The sequence below is a fragment of the Euleptes europaea genome, chromosome 7 (assembly GCF_029931775.1).
Source record: "Euleptes europaea isolate rEulEur1 chromosome 7, rEulEur1.hap1, whole genome shotgun sequence".
NCBI lineage: Eukaryota > Metazoa > Chordata > Lepidosauria > Squamata > Sphaerodactylidae > Euleptes > Euleptes europaea.
In genome coordinates this window covers 80,220,400-80,241,212 of record NC_079318.1, presented here as the reverse complement: position 1 = coordinate 80,241,212, position 20,813 = coordinate 80,220,400, and the positions used below count along the sequence as shown (strand labels likewise).

Below are 20,813 nucleotides of genomic sequence, written 5' to 3'. Positions count from 1 at the left end.
TAGCTTCAGCAAAGCTCCACCCTTTTCCTAAGGAACCTGGAAACAAGAAGCTCAGAGTCCAAACTAGCCATTCCTAGTTTGCAGCAGGAGGAGGAGTTGGTTTTCATATGCCGACTTTCTCTACCACTTAAGAATCAAACCAGCTTACAATCGCCTTCCCTTCCCCTCCCCACAACAGACACCCTGTGAGGTTGGTGGGGCTAAGAGAGCTCTGAGAGAACTGTGACTGGCCCAAGAACACACAGCAGGGTTCATGTGGAGGAGTGGGGGAAACCAACCAGGTTCACCAGATTAGCATCCGCTGCTCTTGTGGAGGAGCGGGGAATCAAATCCGGTTCTCCAGATTCGAGTCCAACGCTCCAAACCATCACTCTTAACCACTACACCACACTGGCTCTCAGGAGTCACTGTGGCAGGTATGTTCTGCTTATACGTGACAGCATTATGTGAAGCTGCCTTATACTGAATCAAACCCTCGGTCCATCAAAGTCAGTATTGTCTACTCAGACCAGCAGTGGCTCTCCAGGGTCTCAGGTGGAGATCTTCCACATCGCCTACTTGCCTAGTTTCTTTAACTGGAGATATCGGGGATTGAACCTGCATGCCAAGCAGATGCTCTACCACTGAGCCACAGCCCCTCCCCTGATTGGGTGCCATTGCAACTGGACCCTGAGGATTTGAAGGCACTTCTCCTCCCGCTTGTCCCACAGCTGCCTAGAAATTTGACAAGGGGCCTTTGGGTCCGATGCCTTCTTGCCCGTGGCAGACTGTAAGACTGTTCCCTACAGGTGGGCCTCTGTTGAAGTGTGTTAGGTTGCAACCAACTCTGGGCAATTCCTACTGCTTGTTATGGCCATTGGCATAGTTTTGTTCCATTGTAACACTCCTGATCCTTATTGTTCGTTTTTTGCTCATAAGCTGGATCCAGAGCTTCTTTGGTGAGAAATGGGGCAGCAGCTGCCTACCGTAACTACCTTTCTGGCTGTTAACAGTGAGATATAAACTTGACGTCTCTGAATAATAACCCACCAAAGATCAGAAAAAGAAGAAGAGTTGGTTTTTATATGCCAACTTTCCCACTTAAGGAAGAATCAAACTGGCTTAAAATCCCCTTCCCGTCCCCACAACAGATACCCTGTGAGGTAGGTGAGGCTGAGAGAGTGTGACTAGCCCAAGGTTACCCAGCTGGCTTCATGTGGAGGAGTGGGGAAACAAATCTAGATTAGCGTCCGCCACTCATGTGGAGGAGGTGGGAATCAAACCCGGTTCTCCAGATCAGACTCCATTGCTCTTAACCACTACAGCACGCTGGCACATCCTGATCCCCACCTTTGCAGACAATGGGACAATGCACATAAAGACAATGGAACACCCAAGAGATTCACGAGATTTTAATGAAAGGGACACCCAGTCAGTACATCAAGACTTACAGCCTGGGACAGGCCCTACCAGGTACAACACCTTCGCCCGCCGCTTAAGTGTGAAACCACTTATCTGGCCATCAAGCAGTCCTTAACTTCTGGTACCCAGGGAATGGGAACAAATTGGTGGTTGGCAACACTGGCCCCGTCGAGTTGTCCGGGGCTTTGACTCTCAAAGAGCAAGCATAGGGACTCATTTCTTTTTCCCTGCAGCCTCCAGCTCTGCCTCAATTTCTTTGGCCTCTGCTGCCAGCCTCTCTTCACGCTCCTTCAGGAAGGCGCCATAATCCTCTGCATTGAGCCTGGGAGGGGAGAAGATAAGAGATTGTTGCAGCTGCTTCCTCTGTAACAAGCCCCCCACCCCACCCTTTCAAACTGGCCTGACTATGGGACTGCTGCTTTCTCTCCGCCCAGAATTCTCCCTGCACCTTTTCTCTGCCAGTTGGCAGCAGCTGCGGGTGGCCTCTCTATTTTGGCTTTCATAGAATCATAGAGTTGGAAGGGACCACCAGGGTCATCTAGTCCAACCCCCTGCACAATGCAGGAAATTCACAACTACCTCCCCCCACACCCCTAGTGACCCCTACTCCATGCCCAGAAGATGGCCAAGATGCCTTCCCTCTCATGATCTGCCTAAGGCAGTGATCAGCAAACTCATTAGTCAACAGAGCCAAATATCAACAGTACAACGATTGAGATTTCTTTTGAGAGCCAAAACGCCTTTTAACAACCATTCATGCACGGGAGGTTTTGCCTTGGATTTGCCGCTCTCTAGATGCACATTTTCCCCATCTGCATTCTCAAAACTCTGCAGGGGGGCTTATTGTTGAGTTTTGAGAATCTGGATGGGGAAAATGTGCATTTGAGTGGCAAATCCAAGGCAAAACCTCCCATTCATAAATGGCCAATAACCCCACACGCAGAGTTTTGAGAATCTGGATGGGGAAAATGTGCATCTGAGTGGCAAACCCAAGGCAAAACCTCCCATTCATAAATGGCCATGCACAAAGAGGAGAAAAGCGATCGTCACCTGCACACGCACCCCCCCACACACACACACCTGGTGCCCCGCAGCCACGCCCGGCCAAAAGTTCTCGGACTCCACGAAGCCAGCCTGGCCGCGGCAAGGGAGACTCCAAAGAGGAGGGTGGGGCAGAAGGCAGCGCCCCCGGCCCGCTCTTCCCCACGTCCCCGCCCTGCCCCACACCTACCTCGGCCGCAGCCGACTCCCCGCGGCTCCTCGCCTTCCGGCTCCAGGGGGCGTGTACCAGCCAGCCATGGAACACGGCTGGCTACTGCCCTGGTCTTTCCGGCAAAACCCCAGCCTGCAAGCAGAAACAAACTCTCTGCTGCTGCTGCCCCCGCCTCCCCCACCCCGGCCCCCAGGTTTTCTGATGTCCTGGCCCAGCTCCTGTGCCCTGAACTGCAGAAATGAGGCGGGTGAAGCTAACAGGGGAAAGCAGGACAGGCAGTCTCTCTAGTGTTCTCAGACTCCTTTGCAAAGGCCAGTTTGAAGGGAGATCCCCCTCAGAGCAAACTCACCCAGTTTCTAAAGTCTGCCCTCTAATCAGATGGAGTTTGCGGAAAAAGGAGAGGGAGACCAGAGCAAAGGAACAACGGTATCCGTAATGTGCATCTACAGAGCAGCAAACCCAAGGCAAAACCTCTCGTGCATCAACGGCCATGCACAAACGAGAAGGAGAAAAGCTATCGTCACCTGCACACTTACACACACACACACAAGGTGCCCCGCAGCCACGCCTGGCCAAAAGTTCTCGGACTCCACGAAGCCAGCCCGGCCACGGCGAGGGAGACTCCGAAGCGGAGGGTGGGGCAGAAGGCAGCGCCCCCAGCTCGCTCTTTCCCGTGTCCCCGCCCTGCCCCGCACCTACCTCGGCCCCAGCCGACTCCCCGCGGCTCCTCGCCCTCTGGCTCCAGGGGACGTGCTTCCCCAGTCCTTCCTCTGGCCAGCCGGCCCGGCCTGCCCGGCCCGCGACCCCACACCTCCGCCCCCTGGCGGAGGGCCACGAGCCAGGGGGGAGCAGAGGTGAGGCGACAGCCGCCCGCCCGCTCGCCGCCTCCACCTGCAGGGAGGAGCCGCAGCACGCCTCCTCCTCCTCGAGAGCCGCACTCAAGGGCCCAAAGAGCCTCATGCGGCTCGTGAGCCGCGGTTTGCCGACCACTGGCCTAAGGTCCTAGAATCAGCATTGCTGACAGATGGCCATCTAACCTCTGCTTAAAAACCTCCAGGGAAGGAGAGCTTGCCACCTCCCAAGGAAGCCTGTTCCACTGAGGAACCACTCTAACAGTTAGAAAGTTTTTCCTAATGTTTAGAAGGAAACTCTTTTGATTTAATTTCAACCCGTTGGTACTGGTCCAACCTTCTGGGGCAACAGAAAACAACTCGGCACCATCCTCTATATGACAGCCTTTCAAGTACTTGAAGATACCACCTCTCAGTCTTCTCCTCTCCAGGTTAAACATACCCAGCTCCTTCAACTTTTCCTCACAGGACTTGGTCTCCTTTCATCTTTCCTTAAAACAGCACAGAAACACAAGGGCCCCCGAGGCCCTTTGAAACACATTGCTTGTGTCCCCCAAGAAGACAAAGAGAGGCTACTTGTCCTCTGACTTGTTGATCCCTTCCTGTCCCCCCCCCCTCAACACACAGATGTCCTAGAGATACTTACTCTTTCACCACCTTGATGCCCAACGATCGGGCAGTTCCCATGAGTGATCTGACGACCTTCTCGAGTGACATGTCATTCACTACAAAAGAGGGGTCCTGAGACTTCACCAGGGCGATTTCATAGAGGTGCTTCAGAGTCACCATCCCGGCCACTTCGTGCCCTGCAGGAGCGCACAGATTATGCTAAACCAAGCTGGCAACCTAATGGCGGAATCTCTCCCATGATGCAAATCTGCCTAGCCCCCGATAGTTCCGTCAAATTTAAATCAAGATGTGGAAAAGGTTTGGCTCACAGTGTCACCTGTGAGGAAAAGGCATTCTCCCCATCCACTACAAAATTAGGGTGGGGGGGTGCGAGAGAGGACAAGAGATTCCACACAGTGTAATTCTGCGCTGAGTCCTGGGGTTTCCTATCTTGTACTCAACAGCGAGTGCTCACTAACTTCAAACTCTTTACTGGAGCTTGACATTGTCTAGCCATTTGCTAAGCAGGCTGGCTGCATATTGCAAAATACATTTCCAGCCCCTGAAACATCATTTGGAAAACAGAAAGTTAGCTCTGCCTAACAGGTATCTTCTTTCCCCTATAATGGCAGTAAAACCACTAAAAAGGTAAAGGTCCCCTGTGCAAGCACCGGGTCAATTTCTGACCCATGGGTGACGTCACAACCCGACGTTTCCTAGGCAGACTTTGTTTGCGGGGTGGTTTGCCATTGCCTTCCCCAGTCGTCTACTTTACCCCCAGCAAGCTGGGTCCTCATTTTTCCGACCTCGGAAGGACGGAAGGCTGAGTCAACCTTGAGCCAGCTACCTGAACCTGACTTCCGTTGGGATCGAACTCAGGTCGTGAGCAGAGCTTGGACTGCAGTACTGCAGCTTACCAATCTGCCCCCACTCATGTGGTAAATCACAGCTTAATCTACCCTTTGCCCCTGGCCTCAGTCAAATGCAATTTTTGCCTCTTCTGGGCAGTTAAATATTCAGCCACTGCAGCTCTGCATATAGAACTGCCAGGTGGTGGCTGGAGATCTCCCGCTTTTACAACTGATCTCCAGCTGATACGAGATCAATTCACCTGGAGAAAATGGCCGCTTTGGCAATTGGACTCTATGGCATTGAAGTGCCTCCCCAAGCCCCGCCCTCCTCAGGCTCCGCCCCAAAAACCTCCAGATATTTCCCAAGCTGAAGCTGGCAACCCTATCTGCATAGCAGATAAGAAGACTAGTTTCTGGAATGCCTCAAACTCAAATGCTTACATTTTAATTGGAAGATATTCTAATCCGGCCCAAACACATTGTGTGTATGGTAGGGGGAGATTTTAAAATCAAATTTTGTTATTTATTTTTATTTATGTAATTCATTTATACCCTGCCTTTCTCCCCAATGGGGACCCAAAGTGACTCCTGACATCATTCTCTTCTCCATTTCATCCTCACAACAAACCCTGTGAGGTAGGTTGAGCTGGGAGTGTGTGACTGGCCCAAGGCCACCCAGCAAGCTTCCATGGCATGAGAAGGGATTCGAACTTGGGCCTCAACCTAGATACTAGTCTGACATTCTTAACCACTACACCACACTGAATGATCCCAAAGGCCCTCGTAAAAAGTTCTGACTTGCAAGCCCTTTCGAAATGGTAACAAAGACAAAGACGGCCTTAATTCATCTGGGAGACTGTCCCTAGGGTTACGGCAGCTACCCAAAATGCCCATGAGTGAGCAGCAGTAGATTGAACATTTACAGGGGTTGGAACGACCAATAAATGTAGAGAACAGCTGCCGCACAGGCTTTCATTACATCAGCCTTTCTGACCAGCATCACCTGCATCTTGCCTGGCTTCCGTTTCAGCCCAACTAACTGGGGCTTGCGGAAACAATAATTTTAGACCAAAATTATATCTTTTACTCTGGCTGTCTGACCTGGAGGGCCCAGGTGAGTCCCATCTCATCAGATCTTGGAAGCCAAGCATTGCCTGGATGGGAGACCACCAAGGGAGTCCAGGGTTGCCACACAGAGACAGGCAATAGCTAGCCACCTCTGCTCATCTCCCATGGACTCCAGATGGAGTCAGCACAACAGTATTCTGATCCCAAGACCTTCACTGTGCAGATTTTGCCTCCGCTCTTACGAGATGCACAATAACAAAAGGCCTCCTTTGCTACAGTGATTTGTGCCACAACGAAGGGCTGGGAAAACACTCTCAATTCCCAAAAACGAAATGTGTCGGTGCCCAGGCAACCTAGCAGCTGGGATTGTTCCAGCCCCACTGTCCACACGGTTTTAACTGGCCCTCCCCCAGGCACTCCATCCTGGGAGTCAGCTCCCATCTCTGAGCACCTCTCTTACCAGGGTGTGATGCACCTTTTTCTATCCCAGCTGCTGACAGCAGGAAATAGGTGGTGGTGGGCTTGTTAATCTGGATCTCGTATGTTCTGTTGGGCTGCAAAAGAAAAGAAAAATCCCTCAGAATGGTGAGGGAAGGAAAAAGCAGAGTCAGTGGTGCCCCAAAGATCTTGGGCAAAAGTACAAGGACGGTGTGTCAGGTGTCACAGTACAGGCCCATGTGTGCGCACATGCACATGCTGGAGGGACAGAAGGGCATTTCCACTCAAGGAGTTATTTAGGTGAGGAGGCTGGGCCTTTCTCCTTGGAAAAGAGCACTCCATCTTTAAACCCAAATCGTGGCAAACACTGAACACAGATTAGGTCATGGAACAAAGTACTATCCCTAATTCATTGTAGTGGGGAAAGGAAGTATGTAAAACCAAAGTCCCTCCAATATTAGGGTTAATCAATGCAACACCATGCATTTTAAAAGCTACAGGCTGCATTCCAACCAGAATCTTCCTTGGTAGTGATAATTCCAGATGGGTAGCCACATTTTAGTCTGTAGCAGCAAAATACAACAGGAGTCCACTGGCGCATTAAAGAATAATGAAAACTTACTTCAGCATAAGCTTTTAAGAGCCAGGGAGCTCCCCAGAGATCTGTATTGGGACCAGTGCCATTTAACTTGTTCAATTAATCAGGTTCGTTGGAGTGTTTATCCGTCAGATGGATGCTCCTCCCTGTCATGGATATAAAAGCATCATCCTAATGGATATACACTCCAATGCAACTGATGAAGTGAGCTCTAACTCATGAAAGCTTAGGCTGGAATACATTTTTGTTAGCCTTTATGGTGCCACTGGACTCTGGTTTTATTCTCCTTGATAGTGTGCACTGTTGCCCCACTGGAAAGAGCAAAAAGATTGTTATCCTGGATGTTCTTGAAAGAAGCCCATAAGAAAGCTTGTCATGCTCTGTGCCGAGGGAAGACAGGTGAAGCCAGAGCACAGATTCAGGTGTAAAGCAAAAGCAACTGTCTCCTACAGTCAGAACTGAGCCAGGGACCTCGATGACAGTTTTGCAGTTTAATTTTAGGCAGAGGCCTTTCCCAGCCTTCCTGAGGGTACGTTTTGATTATATTCATCACAGGCCAAACCTGAAGCCTTGAAAAGTCACAGCTCCTCCTCTTTAAAACTTTTCAAGCACAGGCACACCCTGGATTCAACACAAGTGGGGAAGAGGGCTTAAACACCCAGTGATCTAAGCTCCTCTGTGTGTAAAAACAGGGAATGAGTATGGGCTGCCTGGCAGGATTACCTTTTTGCTTGAGATCTAAACCCTGGGACGTGCAATGGATGGGAGTATGCGGTTGAGCCAATTTCAGCAGCACAGTACATTATCTGTATACATTGAGTCCTCAGTTCAGTCCTAGTTGGAAGGATCTGGGGCAGAAGGCTGGGAAAGATTGAGCTAACCACCCCATCGGACCCAGGCAAGTTCATCCAATGGCCTGGCTCAGGATATGGCACGTCCTTAAAGCTGACAGGGTAGCCCTGAGCAAGCCGGCGCTTTCTCATGCCAGCCTGCTTCACCCAGCTGTTGCCCAAGCTCTTGAGCACAGAAAGCTTCAAGCAGACCTAGAGCAATATTGTGACTCCCTTGAAACGGGTGTGTACAGAACTAAGAAAATATTTAATTCCTAGGGCATGCTGACTTTTTTAAAAGCCAGGATTGCTAGCTCCTGGGGTTCTCTCAGCCTGGCAAGTTACGCCTATTCTCCCACAAGTTATGTCTATTCTTACCTGCACAGTAATGCGCGTGGGCAATGGGATCCCCTCTTTGATGTCCTTTGTTCGCTCATTGAAATCCTTGCAAAACTGGGAAATGGGAATGCCTCTCTGGAGGGAGACAAGAGGATCAGAAGGTGTCACGCCCTTTCCCACATACCTGAGATCCCTTCCCGCCCCTCTGCATGCTTGACTGCCCTGCTCCCAAGCACAATGTCCTAGTTTCTCCTTCCCCAACACCATCCCAAATGAATTTTTCCTAGGCCAACAAGATTTCCCTTGTTCCCCTAAGCCACCTTTCTAGGAGTCAGCAAGCTCTTAGCTGGCCTTTTCTCATATCCCTTTGAAGACAAATTTATTTAACCAGACATTTAACTCTTAGTTCTGCAGCTCTGGACAATTTAGAAAATGAGAAGTTGTACCGTTCATGGCCTGCATCAGAGCAAGAAACAGCAGGGCTCCAAGCCACCGCCAGGACAGTAGCCCTCTGGGCCAGAAATGTTTGCTCCCCAGTCTTCAGGGGTCTTGTCCACTTCAATGTATCCAGAACCCAGATGTCTGGGGGGGGGGGGAGAAGCCAAATCCCTCACACACACTGGCTTTTGGCAAGGTATTAAAGTGAGGGTGGATTGCTGGTGTTGAGGCTTTTAAAGTGTTTTTCCTGCCTTCCTGGGGCGCAGAAAGTCAGGGGGATCTTCCTCTAACAGGGAGCATCACAGTCCACACAGCCCCAGCCCTGCACTCTCAGGAGTGCACATGCTGCAGAGTCCCCCTGTCCCTCACCAGCCTGGATACGCGGGGTGGGATGGGGACAACAGAATGTCATTACACTCACGTCCAGCAAATAAGATCCTGTTTAGCTAAAGGAATTATTACTCCACCACCACCCCGCCAGTACAAAATTTACAGATCATCCTCAGGGATGTAACTCCCATGTGCACACACACAAATTTTGCGCACACAGATGTAAACAGAACTAAGCAGAGGAGGAATAAAGTTGGCTCCCCTCTCCAAAAATAAGAATGGCTCCACAATGTACAAACCAGTTTTCCATTCCTAAGCAGCTCCTGTGAAATGTGGAGAAGTCGATCCCTCCCATGCCAAGACTCTCCCAAAAATAAGACTGTACAGAACAGCTCCCCATGCAATTTCTGCTGCTCCCAAAGACCTTCCCACAACTCCCGGTGTCCATTCTTTTGGTCTCCGCTGCATGTATTGGTCATGAGAATCAGAACCTGCCTATTGATCCTTTCCACTGTATGGCCTGTGAATAAAAAATTGCTGAGAACATTTAACAAGGGGAGGGGGGATATCTCGTTTAATTTTTTTTTAATGGAAAAACGTAAGGGGGAGATGACAATCTGCTATGTTTGATGATCCACAGCAAACTCAGTTCTATTCCTTGGACAGAAAAAAGGATATAAAATAGACTTTCCTTGATGCAGCCACACAGAGAAACAGGTACTGGCCTGTGTTTTAATTGGTTACGTTTTAACGGCATTGGCTTGCTTTTCAGTGTTTGTTTAATGGCCTTGTTTGATTAGATGTAAGAGGCCTCAAGCAGGTCTCTGGAGGAACAGCATATGCATTTCCTAAATAAACTGGAGGGCTCAAGAACTGGAAGCAGCAGATAGAAATCAGTGAAAAGTTTGCACAGCAGAGAGAAGTAAGCAGCGGGTCTCTCCAGGGATCTGTACCGAGAACAGTGCCATCAACCTTGTTGGTTAATGATCTGGTGTCCTGGGATCAGCAATGAGGCTGACCAAGTTTGCAGACAATCCCTGGGGGAAGATGCAAGTGGAATGCAGAGAACTCCAGAATAATCTCTCCAAGCGGGGCAGATGGAGCAACAGAATAGCAAATGAGGTTCAGTGTAAAAAAAAGAAAAATGGAAAGAACTTTTTCTGTTGGGGCAGAGGATCCTACATTCAGCTATGCACTGATGAGGACTGAACTGGCAGTTACTAACCTGGAAAAAGATCAGGGTGCACAGTGCACTGACAACATCAGCTCAGTACACTTGCAGTGATGAAAAAGGCACAATCCATTTTAGGAATTATCAAAAAAGGCAATTAAAAATAAAATTATCACGATACTGCTGCAGGCTTATGGGAGCGGCTGCAGTTGGAATACTGTGCAATTCTAGTCACACACAGGGTCTCAAAAAAGGATATTGTAGAGCTGGAAAATGTGCCGAAAAGGTCAAGCAAAATGATCAACCATTTGAAGTACTCTCTCCTCGAAGGCTTTTGGGGCTTTCTTGGTTCAGAGAGACAACTAAAGAAAATAGAGGCTTAAATAACTTGGAGTGGGGTGGAGAAAACCAAGAGCCAGTGTGGGGCACTGGTTAGAATGTAGGATTAAAACCTGGGAGGCCAAGATTGCGCTCCAGCTCTGGTTTTCAGAGGTTGACTGCTCTGGATATGGAGGTTCCATTTAGTCATCATGGTTGCTAGTCACTGATGGACCTCTCTTCCGTGAATCTGTCCAATTCCCCTTTTAAAGCGATCTGTGCTCGTGTCCATCAATACCTCTTTTGGAAGAGAATTCCACAATTTAATCATTCATTGGGTAAAGTATTTCTTTTTTCCAATCCTGAATCTACTGCCCATCAACTTTGTTGGATGCCGCTAAGGTCTAGCATCTGGGGAGAGCAAGAAAAGGTCTCTCTGCCCACTCTGTCTACCCTGTGCATAATAACTGTCTTGTCTCCCGTTTAGCTGTCTTTTCTAGACTGAGAAGTCCCAGACTCTCCAGCCCAACCCTCATGGGAAAGTTGCACCAACCCCCAATCGTTGCCCTCCTTTGTTTTTTTCAAGTTCTGGAATATCTTTTTTTAAATATGGTGGCAAGAGCGGTACACAGCATTCCAAATGAGGTTGCACCATAGCTTTATACAAGGGCATAACAATATTAGCAGTTTTATTTTCAATCCCTTTCCTGTTATTGGAGTTTTGCCAAAGAAAACAAAAAAAGTCCTCACCCGCTGGCGGAAGACAACAGAGGGAGACAGAAGAATCTCCCTGGGGAGGGAATTCCAAAGTTTTGATCCCACTGAGAAGGTTCTTTCTGGGTCTAGCCTCAGCTGATGGGGGCATCTGAAGCAGAGCCTCTGAAGATGACCTGAGTGGGCAGGTTCACTCATACGGGAGAAGGCAGTCCTTCAGGTATGCTGGCTACAAGCCTAATAGGGCTTTAAAGGTTAATACCCTCACTTTGAATTGAGCCCAGAAGCAAATTAGGAGCCAGGGTAGATGAAACAAGATTGGAGTGATATGGTTCCTATGACCTGCTCAAGGTCAACACTCTGGCCACAGCACTCCATACCAACTGCAACTTCCAGACAGTCTTAAGCTCAGGCCCACATAGAGCGTATTACAGTAATCTAATCGAGATGACCCAGGGTACACACCACAGCGGCAAGAGCTTTCCTGCCCAGGAAGGGCTGCAGATGGTTCGCCAGCCGAAGCTGGTGAAAGGCACCCCTGGCCACTGCTGCCACCCAATTATCCAACAGGAGGCCTGGGTCCAGGAGCACCCCCAAGCTATGAACCCGTACTTTAAGGGGAAGGGCAACCCCATCCAGAACAGGAGATATCCCAATTCCTGGGTCAAACTTTCCCTCTACCAGTAGCACTTCTGTTTTTGTTGGGAACTTCCATCTTCAGAGGTCGCTATCTCTCTGAATATTTGGTGGGGCAAATGAGGGGGCTGTTTCATAGTCTGCCTGCAAGCTTTGCAGTAGCATCTGGTTGGCCACGGGTGGAAACTGAACATTAGATTAGATGAGACCGTGGTCTGAGCTAGCAAAGCCCTTCTTAAGTCCTTACAAAAGTCAAACTCAAAGAGACCGTGTGGGGATAGCAACATATTCAGAACTATTTTCTCCTCCTATAGAATTTTCAGTTCTTATATACCCTCATTGGATGCAGGCCAGCTGGTGGGACATGCAGGGACTAATTTGAATCAGGGCTCATCTCCGGGGCAGAATGGGAAGTTAAAATGGCCCAGGAACAAGCCATGCTGAGCAGCCCATATACAGTGCTAGAGCTATAGGCGCCACTTGTCTTAGGCTCAGCTAACAATGGAAGTCAGCTCACCCGTAATATCCCCCTGCACCACCATCAACTGGCTAAGCTAACTGGTCCCGGCTGTGCTAGCAAAGCTAGGAGAGCTTGGCTCTGTTTTTTCCTAGTAACCAGTGGCCTAGTGGAAACTTTCCCTGTAAGTTAAATGGCCAGTCCACCCTCGTTTCATCCCAGAAACACACAAAGTAATCAAGCAGATTCAGCGCAATGCATTTTCCTCACCACTGTCAGCGCCAGCCTCTGCATGCATCTGGGATTAGGGGGTGAAAGGACTTTCCAGCCCACTTGAGCCCCTGCACCTCTCTCCTTTAAAACAGAGCTCCCTGCACCTCTCTTCTTTTACAATTTTCATAGTACAACTAGCAAAGGTGGCACTTAAGGGCATAAGCACAAAGAAGCTTAGCCAGAGAAGCTAACCAGGTAAAGTGTGACAGCAGGACAGGATGAGAAAAACAAAGTTAATAAGAGATGAAGACGAGAAGATCAAGTTACACAGACTTAGACTTTGTTATAGCTGGAGGTGGTGGCTGGGGGCATTAATTAAGGGTATCATGGAAGAGGTAGGCTTTGATGAGGGATCTAAGGGAAGACGGAGGGTGGACATTTTTAATTATTGAGGTTTTTTCCTGTCCTATCCAGACTCCCAAGTCCAGAACCCACAGTGCTTTCAGTGACCAAACACAACAGAGAATCCTCCCTACTATCACAAGGACAATTCCTCCTGCATTCTGATGAAGACACCCTTCCATCCGGGAGCTGGCAAAACAAGAAGGCCAACCCCAATTAGGAGTGAGAGGGGCAGTTTCTGCAGGCTGGGCCAAACCACCAAGCCGAAAGAGAAGGCAAGTCGTCACTTCTCTTCCTTTGCTCCTATTCTGTGCAACTGGTCTGTGAGAGAGAAAAAACAGCCCCTCAACTGTTGCAGGGTTGGTGGTCTGAAGCTGGGACCCTGCGCCTAATAAGATTCCAAGGACTGTTTGTTCTCAGACTTGTATTCAGGGACAGAAGAGAACAGAGACACACAAGACCAGTCTCTGTGGCTGGTAGGCAGTGAGAGACCTTTGGGTCAGCCAGGCCAGTTATAAATGCTAGCAGCAATCTGGTTGTCTGACTTAGCCTGCCCAGCAGAGCTGAACATCCCAACTGCTGGCCTCAAGGCCTCAGATAGTGTCTGCAGTGACCTCAGGCTAGAGAACACATAGAATCACAGAGCTGGAAGGGACCACCAGGGTCATCTAGTCCAACCCCCTGGCACAGTGCAGGAAATTCCAACCCCCCATACCCCCAGTGACCCCCTATTCCATGCCCAGAAGATGGCCAAGATGCCCTCCCTCTCATGATCTGCCTAAGGTCATAGAATCAGCATTGCTGACAGATGGCCATCTAGCCTCTTCTTAAAAACCTCCAGGGAAGGAGAGCTTACCACCTCCCGAGGAAGCCTGTTCCACTGAGGAACCGCTCTGTTAGAAAATTCTTCCTAATGTCTAGACGGAAACTCTTTTGATTTAATTTCAACCCGTTGTTTCTGGTCTGACCTTCTGGGGCAACAGAAAACATCTAGGCACCCTCCTCTATATGACAGCCCTTCAAGTACTTGAAGATGGTTATCATATCACCTCGCAGTCTTCTCCTCTTCAGGCTAAACATACCCAGCTCCTTCAACCTTTCCTCATAGCCTCACCATCTTTGTTGCCCTCATCTGGACACGTTCCAGCTTGTCTAGATCCTTTGTAAATTGCAGTGGCCAAAACGGAACACAATACTCTAGGTGAGGTCTAACACCTAATCCTCAGAGCTGTAAACCAGTAAACCTCTGAATACTAGTGCAAGAGGCAAAATCAGAGAAGGCCTTGGCCTCTACTATGCCATGGTTGTTGGTACTCTAGGGCCAATGGGTGAAGGGAGATGCTGGATTAGATGGACCACTGGCCTGATCCCACAGGGCTCTTTTTAAGGGTTCTTATACTGCAGCCTGGCCATGAGGTCAGAAATGAAGGAGAGCAGAAGAAACAGGCCGTGGTGGTGGGGAATGCATCCCTCCACAACATTATTTATTTGAACTATCCCCTGTGGATTATGGACCCCCATGGTGCAGAGAGGTAAAGCTGCAGTACTGCAGTCAAAAGCTCTGCTCACGACCTGAGTTCAATCCCGAGGGAAGTTGGTTTCAGGTAGCCAGCTCAAGGTTGACTTAGCCTTCCATCCTTCCGAGGTCGGTAAAATGAGTACCCACCTTGCTGGGGATACAGTGTAGACGACTGGGGAAGGCAATGGCAAACCACCCCGTAAACATAGCCTGCCTAGTAAACGTCGGGATGTGATGTCAGGAATGACCCAGTGCTTGCACCTTTACCTGTAGATTACATTTTTACCTGTAGATTACAACGGACCCTTCTCATGCATGGCCCCAACCTTTTATTTGTCCTCTTCCCCCCCCAAAGGACCATGGAGCTGCTGCCCCCCAGCATCCCACACACCTGCATGGCAGCCGTAGTCATTGTCTGCACCATGGGAGCCATGGACGTCTACCTTGTGGAGCAGAGCGCTGGGGCCCGCCGGCTGGGTGTGTGCACGCTTGCACTGGCTGGGGACCTTTTCTTTCTCCTGGTGCTGCGCTACGCAACGGTGTGGCTGGGTGGCGAGGCGCGCCTGGCCCAGCGGGGGTATGCAATGGTGCTGTGGTTTCTCTTTGCCTTTGCCCTGGAGATCAAACTCTACTTCATCTACCAGCATTATGCGACGGAAGGGCAGGCTCCGGATCCGCTGGCCCGGCACACCCTGACCCTCCTGCTCTCCATCTGCATCCCTGCTCTCTACACGGTGCTGGGAGCCACTGAACTGGTTGCCCAAGCCACTGCCAGCTTCCGCAAGAAAGATGAGCTTCGCGGGCGCCTCTTCTGGGTGGTTTTGGACCTGCTGGATGTGTTGGAGATCCAAGCCAGCCTGTGGGAGCCGCAGCAGCGAGTGCTGCCCTTGTGGGCAGAGGGCCTGACGTTCTTCTACTGCTATGGCCTCCTGCTGGTACTCCCTTGCGTGTCGCTGAGCGAGTTGGGTGTGCAGGGGCCCCACTGCGGCACACTCTACCCCCTGCTGAGCCTGGCGAGCGTGAATGTGGCCACCATCTTCATCCGCGGGGGGCTGCTCCTCCTCTGCCACGACCAGCGCATCTCCTCCATCTTCATGGGCAAAAACCTCCTGGCCATTGCCTTGAAGAGCTGTGCTGTATTACAGCACCACACAGGCACCCAGGCCGCAAGAGAAACACGCCACAGATGTCCCACGTGCAACCAGTCCCTCGGACTCACCCGGGCCACAGGGGAGCAGCAACACAGACATGTCCAAACCACAGCGGAAATACACAGTGGGCAGGCCACAGCTGACCACAGTCATGAATATGCTCAAACTGCAGCTGGCCAGCCCTGCAAACATACTGCAAGCGACCAGCTACATGAACAGGCCGAGGCCAAAGCCAGCCACAGAAATGCCACAGTTGAAATGCCCCTGAAACAGGCCCAGGCAACAGATGAACAGTCCCACAGAAATGCTCAAACCACAGGTAACCAGCTCCATAGACACTGCTGCACCAAAGAATCCAGCCACTACAGACACACCATCCAACACTCGCCTAGAGATCCAACCACCACCGTTCCCACCACTGCCAGAGCACTCAGAACAGGCCGCCGGGTGCAGCTCAAGTCTGTATGGGATGGTCCATGAAACACCTTTGTAGGGATGTGTCTGCAAAAAACACACCTGCCTTGGTTTGCACACCTTGAGACCTACTTGGGGGGGGGTAGACTCACAGTTTGGAGACACAGCTATCAGCAGGGCTGTCAGCCACCTAGATTAGTGGGCACAGCATGCGCCATACCAGTACACTGACACATATTCCACTCACATCACTAAACACATGCATCTGGTTGGCCGCAAGTGTACTGTCATCACCTGTGCCCAGGAGGGGAGGTGGCCCGATGGCCAATTAGGATGCTCCAACTGGTCCCAATGCAGAGAATTCAAAACTAACAGGTTGTCTCCAAATCACTTACACAAGGGATTCACAATGTTGTGGTTGTTGTTTCCCACACTTATAGAAACACCAGAATTGGTTTTGTTATGCATCTTGTGTGAAGGGCAGCCCTTCACAATCTTAATCTCCAAAGTGTGCTATTGTACACTGCACAGCCAATCTAGGAAAATTAATGCTACTGCCCAGTCCTGCAAAAATACTGTCTGTTCTAACCTTCAAATGTTTAAACAACCTAATTCCTAAAAGAAAACCACCACCACCACCACCACCACCATGCCCCTTCTGCTACAAGAGAAACTCAATAATGCAACTAACCCAAGTACATGCTGCAATTACACCATTTTGCTTACAGCTGGATCAGGGTGGTTTTTGAGTCAGGGAGACCTGGCCCCCAGTGCGTGAAGCAATAAAGAAGAGTGCCTCTGAGCATGTCGAGTATCTTTTTCTTCACCGTGATTTACCACAATAAACTCCCACATACATCTGGGATTAAAGGGTGAACCAGATCAGAGCATATTCTATACAGGCTCAAGACCCAGAGCCAGATGTTTCAATAATTCATGTTTCAATAATTCATTTCTGGTTGTGTGCATATTAATACTGGTAGAGGACTGCTCCGTAAAATTAACACAATTTTATAAAAATGCACATCTCACACAGCACACTGTTGATCTTTGTACTTCACTAACACAGGAAGTGGTAATGGCAAAAGGATTCAGAAAACACACGCTTACTTTATGGACACAAGTCCTTCCATGTGTATCCTTTGCCAACAACCTGGAGAAAAAAGTCTGGCACCCTTAACAGAGGCTTAATGAGACATTATGTATCAGGTAATATTGTTTACATTCATACCACGAGAAACTTCACACCTGCCCATTTCCATACATTAAGTTTCTATTAAAGTAGCAGGACATATTTGCTCCAGGTTGTTGGCAACCTTACATGTACATGACCACTGTCAGCAATGCAAGAATAAACCAGCAAAAGCCTACTTTTGCCAAGAAACAACCATGTACCAATATTATTATTAAAAAGATTTCTATGCTGCATTTCCACCCAGTTCAGGTTCCCCAGGACGTGGCCAGTTTGCAAGTGAAAACGGCATACTATTCTCAAGGTCAAGGTCAATCCCAACCTTTTGTCATTATATCATAATCCCCTCCCACACATACCTGCCCTAGGGCAGGCCCTAAAGGTGGTCCTGGAACAGCTTGCCCTGCTCGAATGATAGTCCGGATCACACTTCCATAGTCCACCTTTTGTACTGCTTTGGCAGCACGGGAGATCTTCGACATGGTAATTCAGGTTCTGGGTAGATCTGGATTAGGAAAAAAGGCTAGTAAGTATGGGAGCGAAAGGGGAGGGAATGTATAGTAAAAAATTACAATCTAGGGGGGCAGGGGGAGAAAGAAGTTATGATGTAAGATTATTCCTAGACGTATAGCAATACATATTGATGGGGCAGTTTAATCTGTTCCAAAACTCAACCTGCCATGTGCCACACAATTCTTCAGTAATCGTCTCCAATGGTGTGCAGAAGCCCCCTACTCCTAAATTCCTGAATGTTTAGATTTGGGGGAAGGTCTTTCTGATCAGTAGAATGCGTCTTCCAGACTTTTCACAAAATTAAGTGCTTGGGCAATAAAAAGATTCAAGTACATAAGCAACCAGGGCACGCTGAATAGAAGATTTGTAGTTATAGCTCCGCATGCATATTTGGGTATAAACTTCCTTGCAAATAGAAAACTGACACCTGGAGAAAAGTTCTACCCCATTACTGTGTTCGCTGCATGGGTTTTCTATTTTCAAGAAGGTTTTTAAAAAGCAAACACAGCATTCCAAAATGTGATTGTTCACCTGCAGAATGAAATAGTATGGTCTGTTCTGCCCCCAGGAGAGAAAGTGGCATGGCATAGCCAGAACACGTCAGATCTGGGTCAGACCTTGGAAGGGAGCCCACCAACACTGCAGAGGAAGGCAAGGGCAAAGCACCTCTGCATCTCATTTGCCTTGAAAGCCTATTGCTGGGGTCACCATAAGTCGGCTGCAAGTTGACAGCACTTTTACACACACAATCTGCCATGTTATTACCGTTTCGTTCTCTTTGATGTGTATACGGGGCCATCAAAAAGGCGATGGCGAACTGAGGAGCATGTGGCCGGAATACGATATATTATTTTAGGGAAAGGGACGTTTTGTCGCTGGAGAAACTTTCAATGCAAGACGAGAACGAACAAGGAACGGGCGCTCAGCCTTAGGTAACCCTGAGCCATCGCTGCCGTAGTCCCGAATTTACATCTGCGTTTCATCCACATGGAAACATAGACCTTGCTATGGTGCACGGCAGCCTTTACTCGCCCTGAATACAATTATAGCATGTGATATCAGCGCTGCTACAGAGACAATAGACCTGCACCGACAGCTTGGCTAAAATGGGGCGATATGGCAGCCATAAGATGCCATGGGGAGGGATCACCCCTTTTCAAACCAGGGGGGGATTCTCCCGCCCCCTCAGTTCTCCTATCCGTCCCGTTTTACCTTTCGCTCACTCCAACCTCAGCACATCTCCTCCGTCCTCCTGGGCGCAGCCATCTTAGGTCAGAGGTCAAAAGTACGCGGCATGCTGGGAAGCCGAAGCTTCGTCCGCCGGACCAGCGGCGTCCATTTCCATAGCAACCAGGCAGCTCGAAACTCGACTCTTGCCAGCCTCGCCTCCCTTACAGCTGTCTTCTCTCCCTGCAATCCCTCTTTTGCATAACGAGCATTGAGGATGCACTTTCTAACAAAATTAAAAGCCGATTACCATGCTAATGTAGAACATTTAAAAAAATGGCAGCCAGAAGGAAACTGAAGAAGCGTAAAATTAAGACAGGCCAAACCCAGATCCTATAATGATTGTGAAACATGCAGTCATTTAACAGAAACGTTTCTGCATATTGGTCTATCTGTTGAGTATGATCTTGTCATTAGGGTTGCCAACCTCCAGGTGGTGGCTGGAGATCTTCTGCTATTACAACTCATCTCCAGGCGACAGAGTTCTCCTAGAGAAATTGGCCTCTTTGGAAGGTGGACTCTATGGCATAGTGTGATGTACAGGTTGGAACATCTGACTAGGATCTGGAGCACCCAGATTTAAATCCCCACTTTGCCAAGGAAGCTTGCAGCGTGGCCTTGTGCCATTCACTCTTTCTCAGCCTAATCTACCTCACAAAGTAGTTGTGACGATAAAATGGAGAAGAGAATGATATAAGCTGCTCCAAATCCTCATCAGGGAGAAAGGGGGACTATATATTAAATAAATAAATAAAGCCAGAGACTGGGGTGGAATAAAAGAAAGGTTGGTTAGGTAAGTAGGAGAGAAGGAAGCAGGGAAATGGGAGAAAATATGGGGGATGACCAGAGGAGCGAAAGAGGAAATCATGTAGGGAAGGGGTTACGTGAGAAAATGAAGTGACCACCCATAAGTCCTTATGGGGTCTCTGCATGGTGTAATCTATTATGCAGAAATGTAGCAAGTGAAACTACACACCCCTGCAAGGAAAATATCCCCTGCTTAATTTAGAATCATAGAACCATAGAGTTGGAAGGGGGATTCAGGCCATCTAATCTAACCCCCTGCTTAATGCAGGATCAGCCTAGAACATCCCTGACAAGTGCTTGTCTAGCCTCTGCTTAAAGACTGATAGTGAGAGGGAGCTCACCACCTCCCTAGGTAGCTAATTCCACTGTCGAACTACAGCCAGTATCTTTCCACCTGCAATTTAAGCCCATTATTGCAAGTCCTATCCTGTGCTACCAACTGGAACAGCTCCCTACCCTCCTCTAAGTGACAGCCCTTCAAATACTTAAAGAGAGTAATCATGTCCCCCCTCAACCTCCTCCAGACGAAACATTCCCAACTCCCTCAACATTTCCTCGTAGGGCTTGGTCTCCAGGCCCCTGATCATCCTCATCGCTCTCCTCTGCACCCGCTCCATTCTGTCCCCATCCTTTTTGAAGTGAGGCCTCCAGAACTGCACACAATACTCCAGGTGTGCCCTGACCAATGCAGTGTACAGCGGAACTATGACATCTTGCAGTTTTGATGTTATGCCTCTATTGATGCACCCCAAGATCGCATTAGCTTTGTCGCTGCATCACACTGGCTGCTCATATTTAACTTACTGTCCATCCATACCCCAAGATCTTGTTCACACACACTGTTGCCCAAAGGTGTATCCCCTATCCAGTATGCATGTCCCTCATTTCTGTGACCCAGATGTAGAACTCGGCACGTATCCTTGTTGAATTGCATCCTGTTCACATACGCCCACTTTTCCAGTGTGTTTAGATCTCATTGAATTCTATATCTTCCTGTGTGTTTACTGCTCCTTCCAATTTGGTGTCATCTGCAAATTTAATGAGTAGTCCCTCCACACCCTCCAGATCAATTATAAAAATATTCAAGAGTACCGGGCCCAGAACTGAACCCTG

The 20,813-nt window shown here is 49.1% G+C and overlaps 2 protein-coding genes across 2 annotated transcripts; one reads left to right on the top strand and one right to left on the bottom strand.

Moving 5' to 3' along the window:
* Positions 1 to 1,614: 1,614 nt before the first annotated feature.
* On the bottom strand, positions 1,615 to 18,944 carry MRPL11 (mitochondrial ribosomal protein L11). Its single transcript, XM_056852781.1, has 6 exons — positions 18,879 to 18,944; positions 17,513 to 17,658; positions 8,238 to 8,333; positions 6,454 to 6,547; positions 4,112 to 4,271; positions 1,615 to 1,723 (listed from the first exon to the last, which is right to left on the bottom strand). Exons 2-6 carry the CDS (start codon positions 17,633 to 17,635, stop codon positions 1,615 to 1,617), a joined length of 582 nt encoding a protein of 193 aa, XP_056708759.1. The 5' UTR covers positions 17,636 to 17,658; positions 18,879 to 18,944.
* LOC130480301 (transmembrane protein 121-like) lies at positions 14,756 to 16,027 on the top strand. Its single transcript, XM_056852780.1, has one exon. The coding sequence runs from the start codon at positions 14,756 to 14,758 to the stop codon at positions 16,025 to 16,027; it is 1,272 nt and encodes a 423-aa protein (XP_056708758.1).
* Positions 18,945 to 20,813: the final 1,869 nt, after the last annotated feature.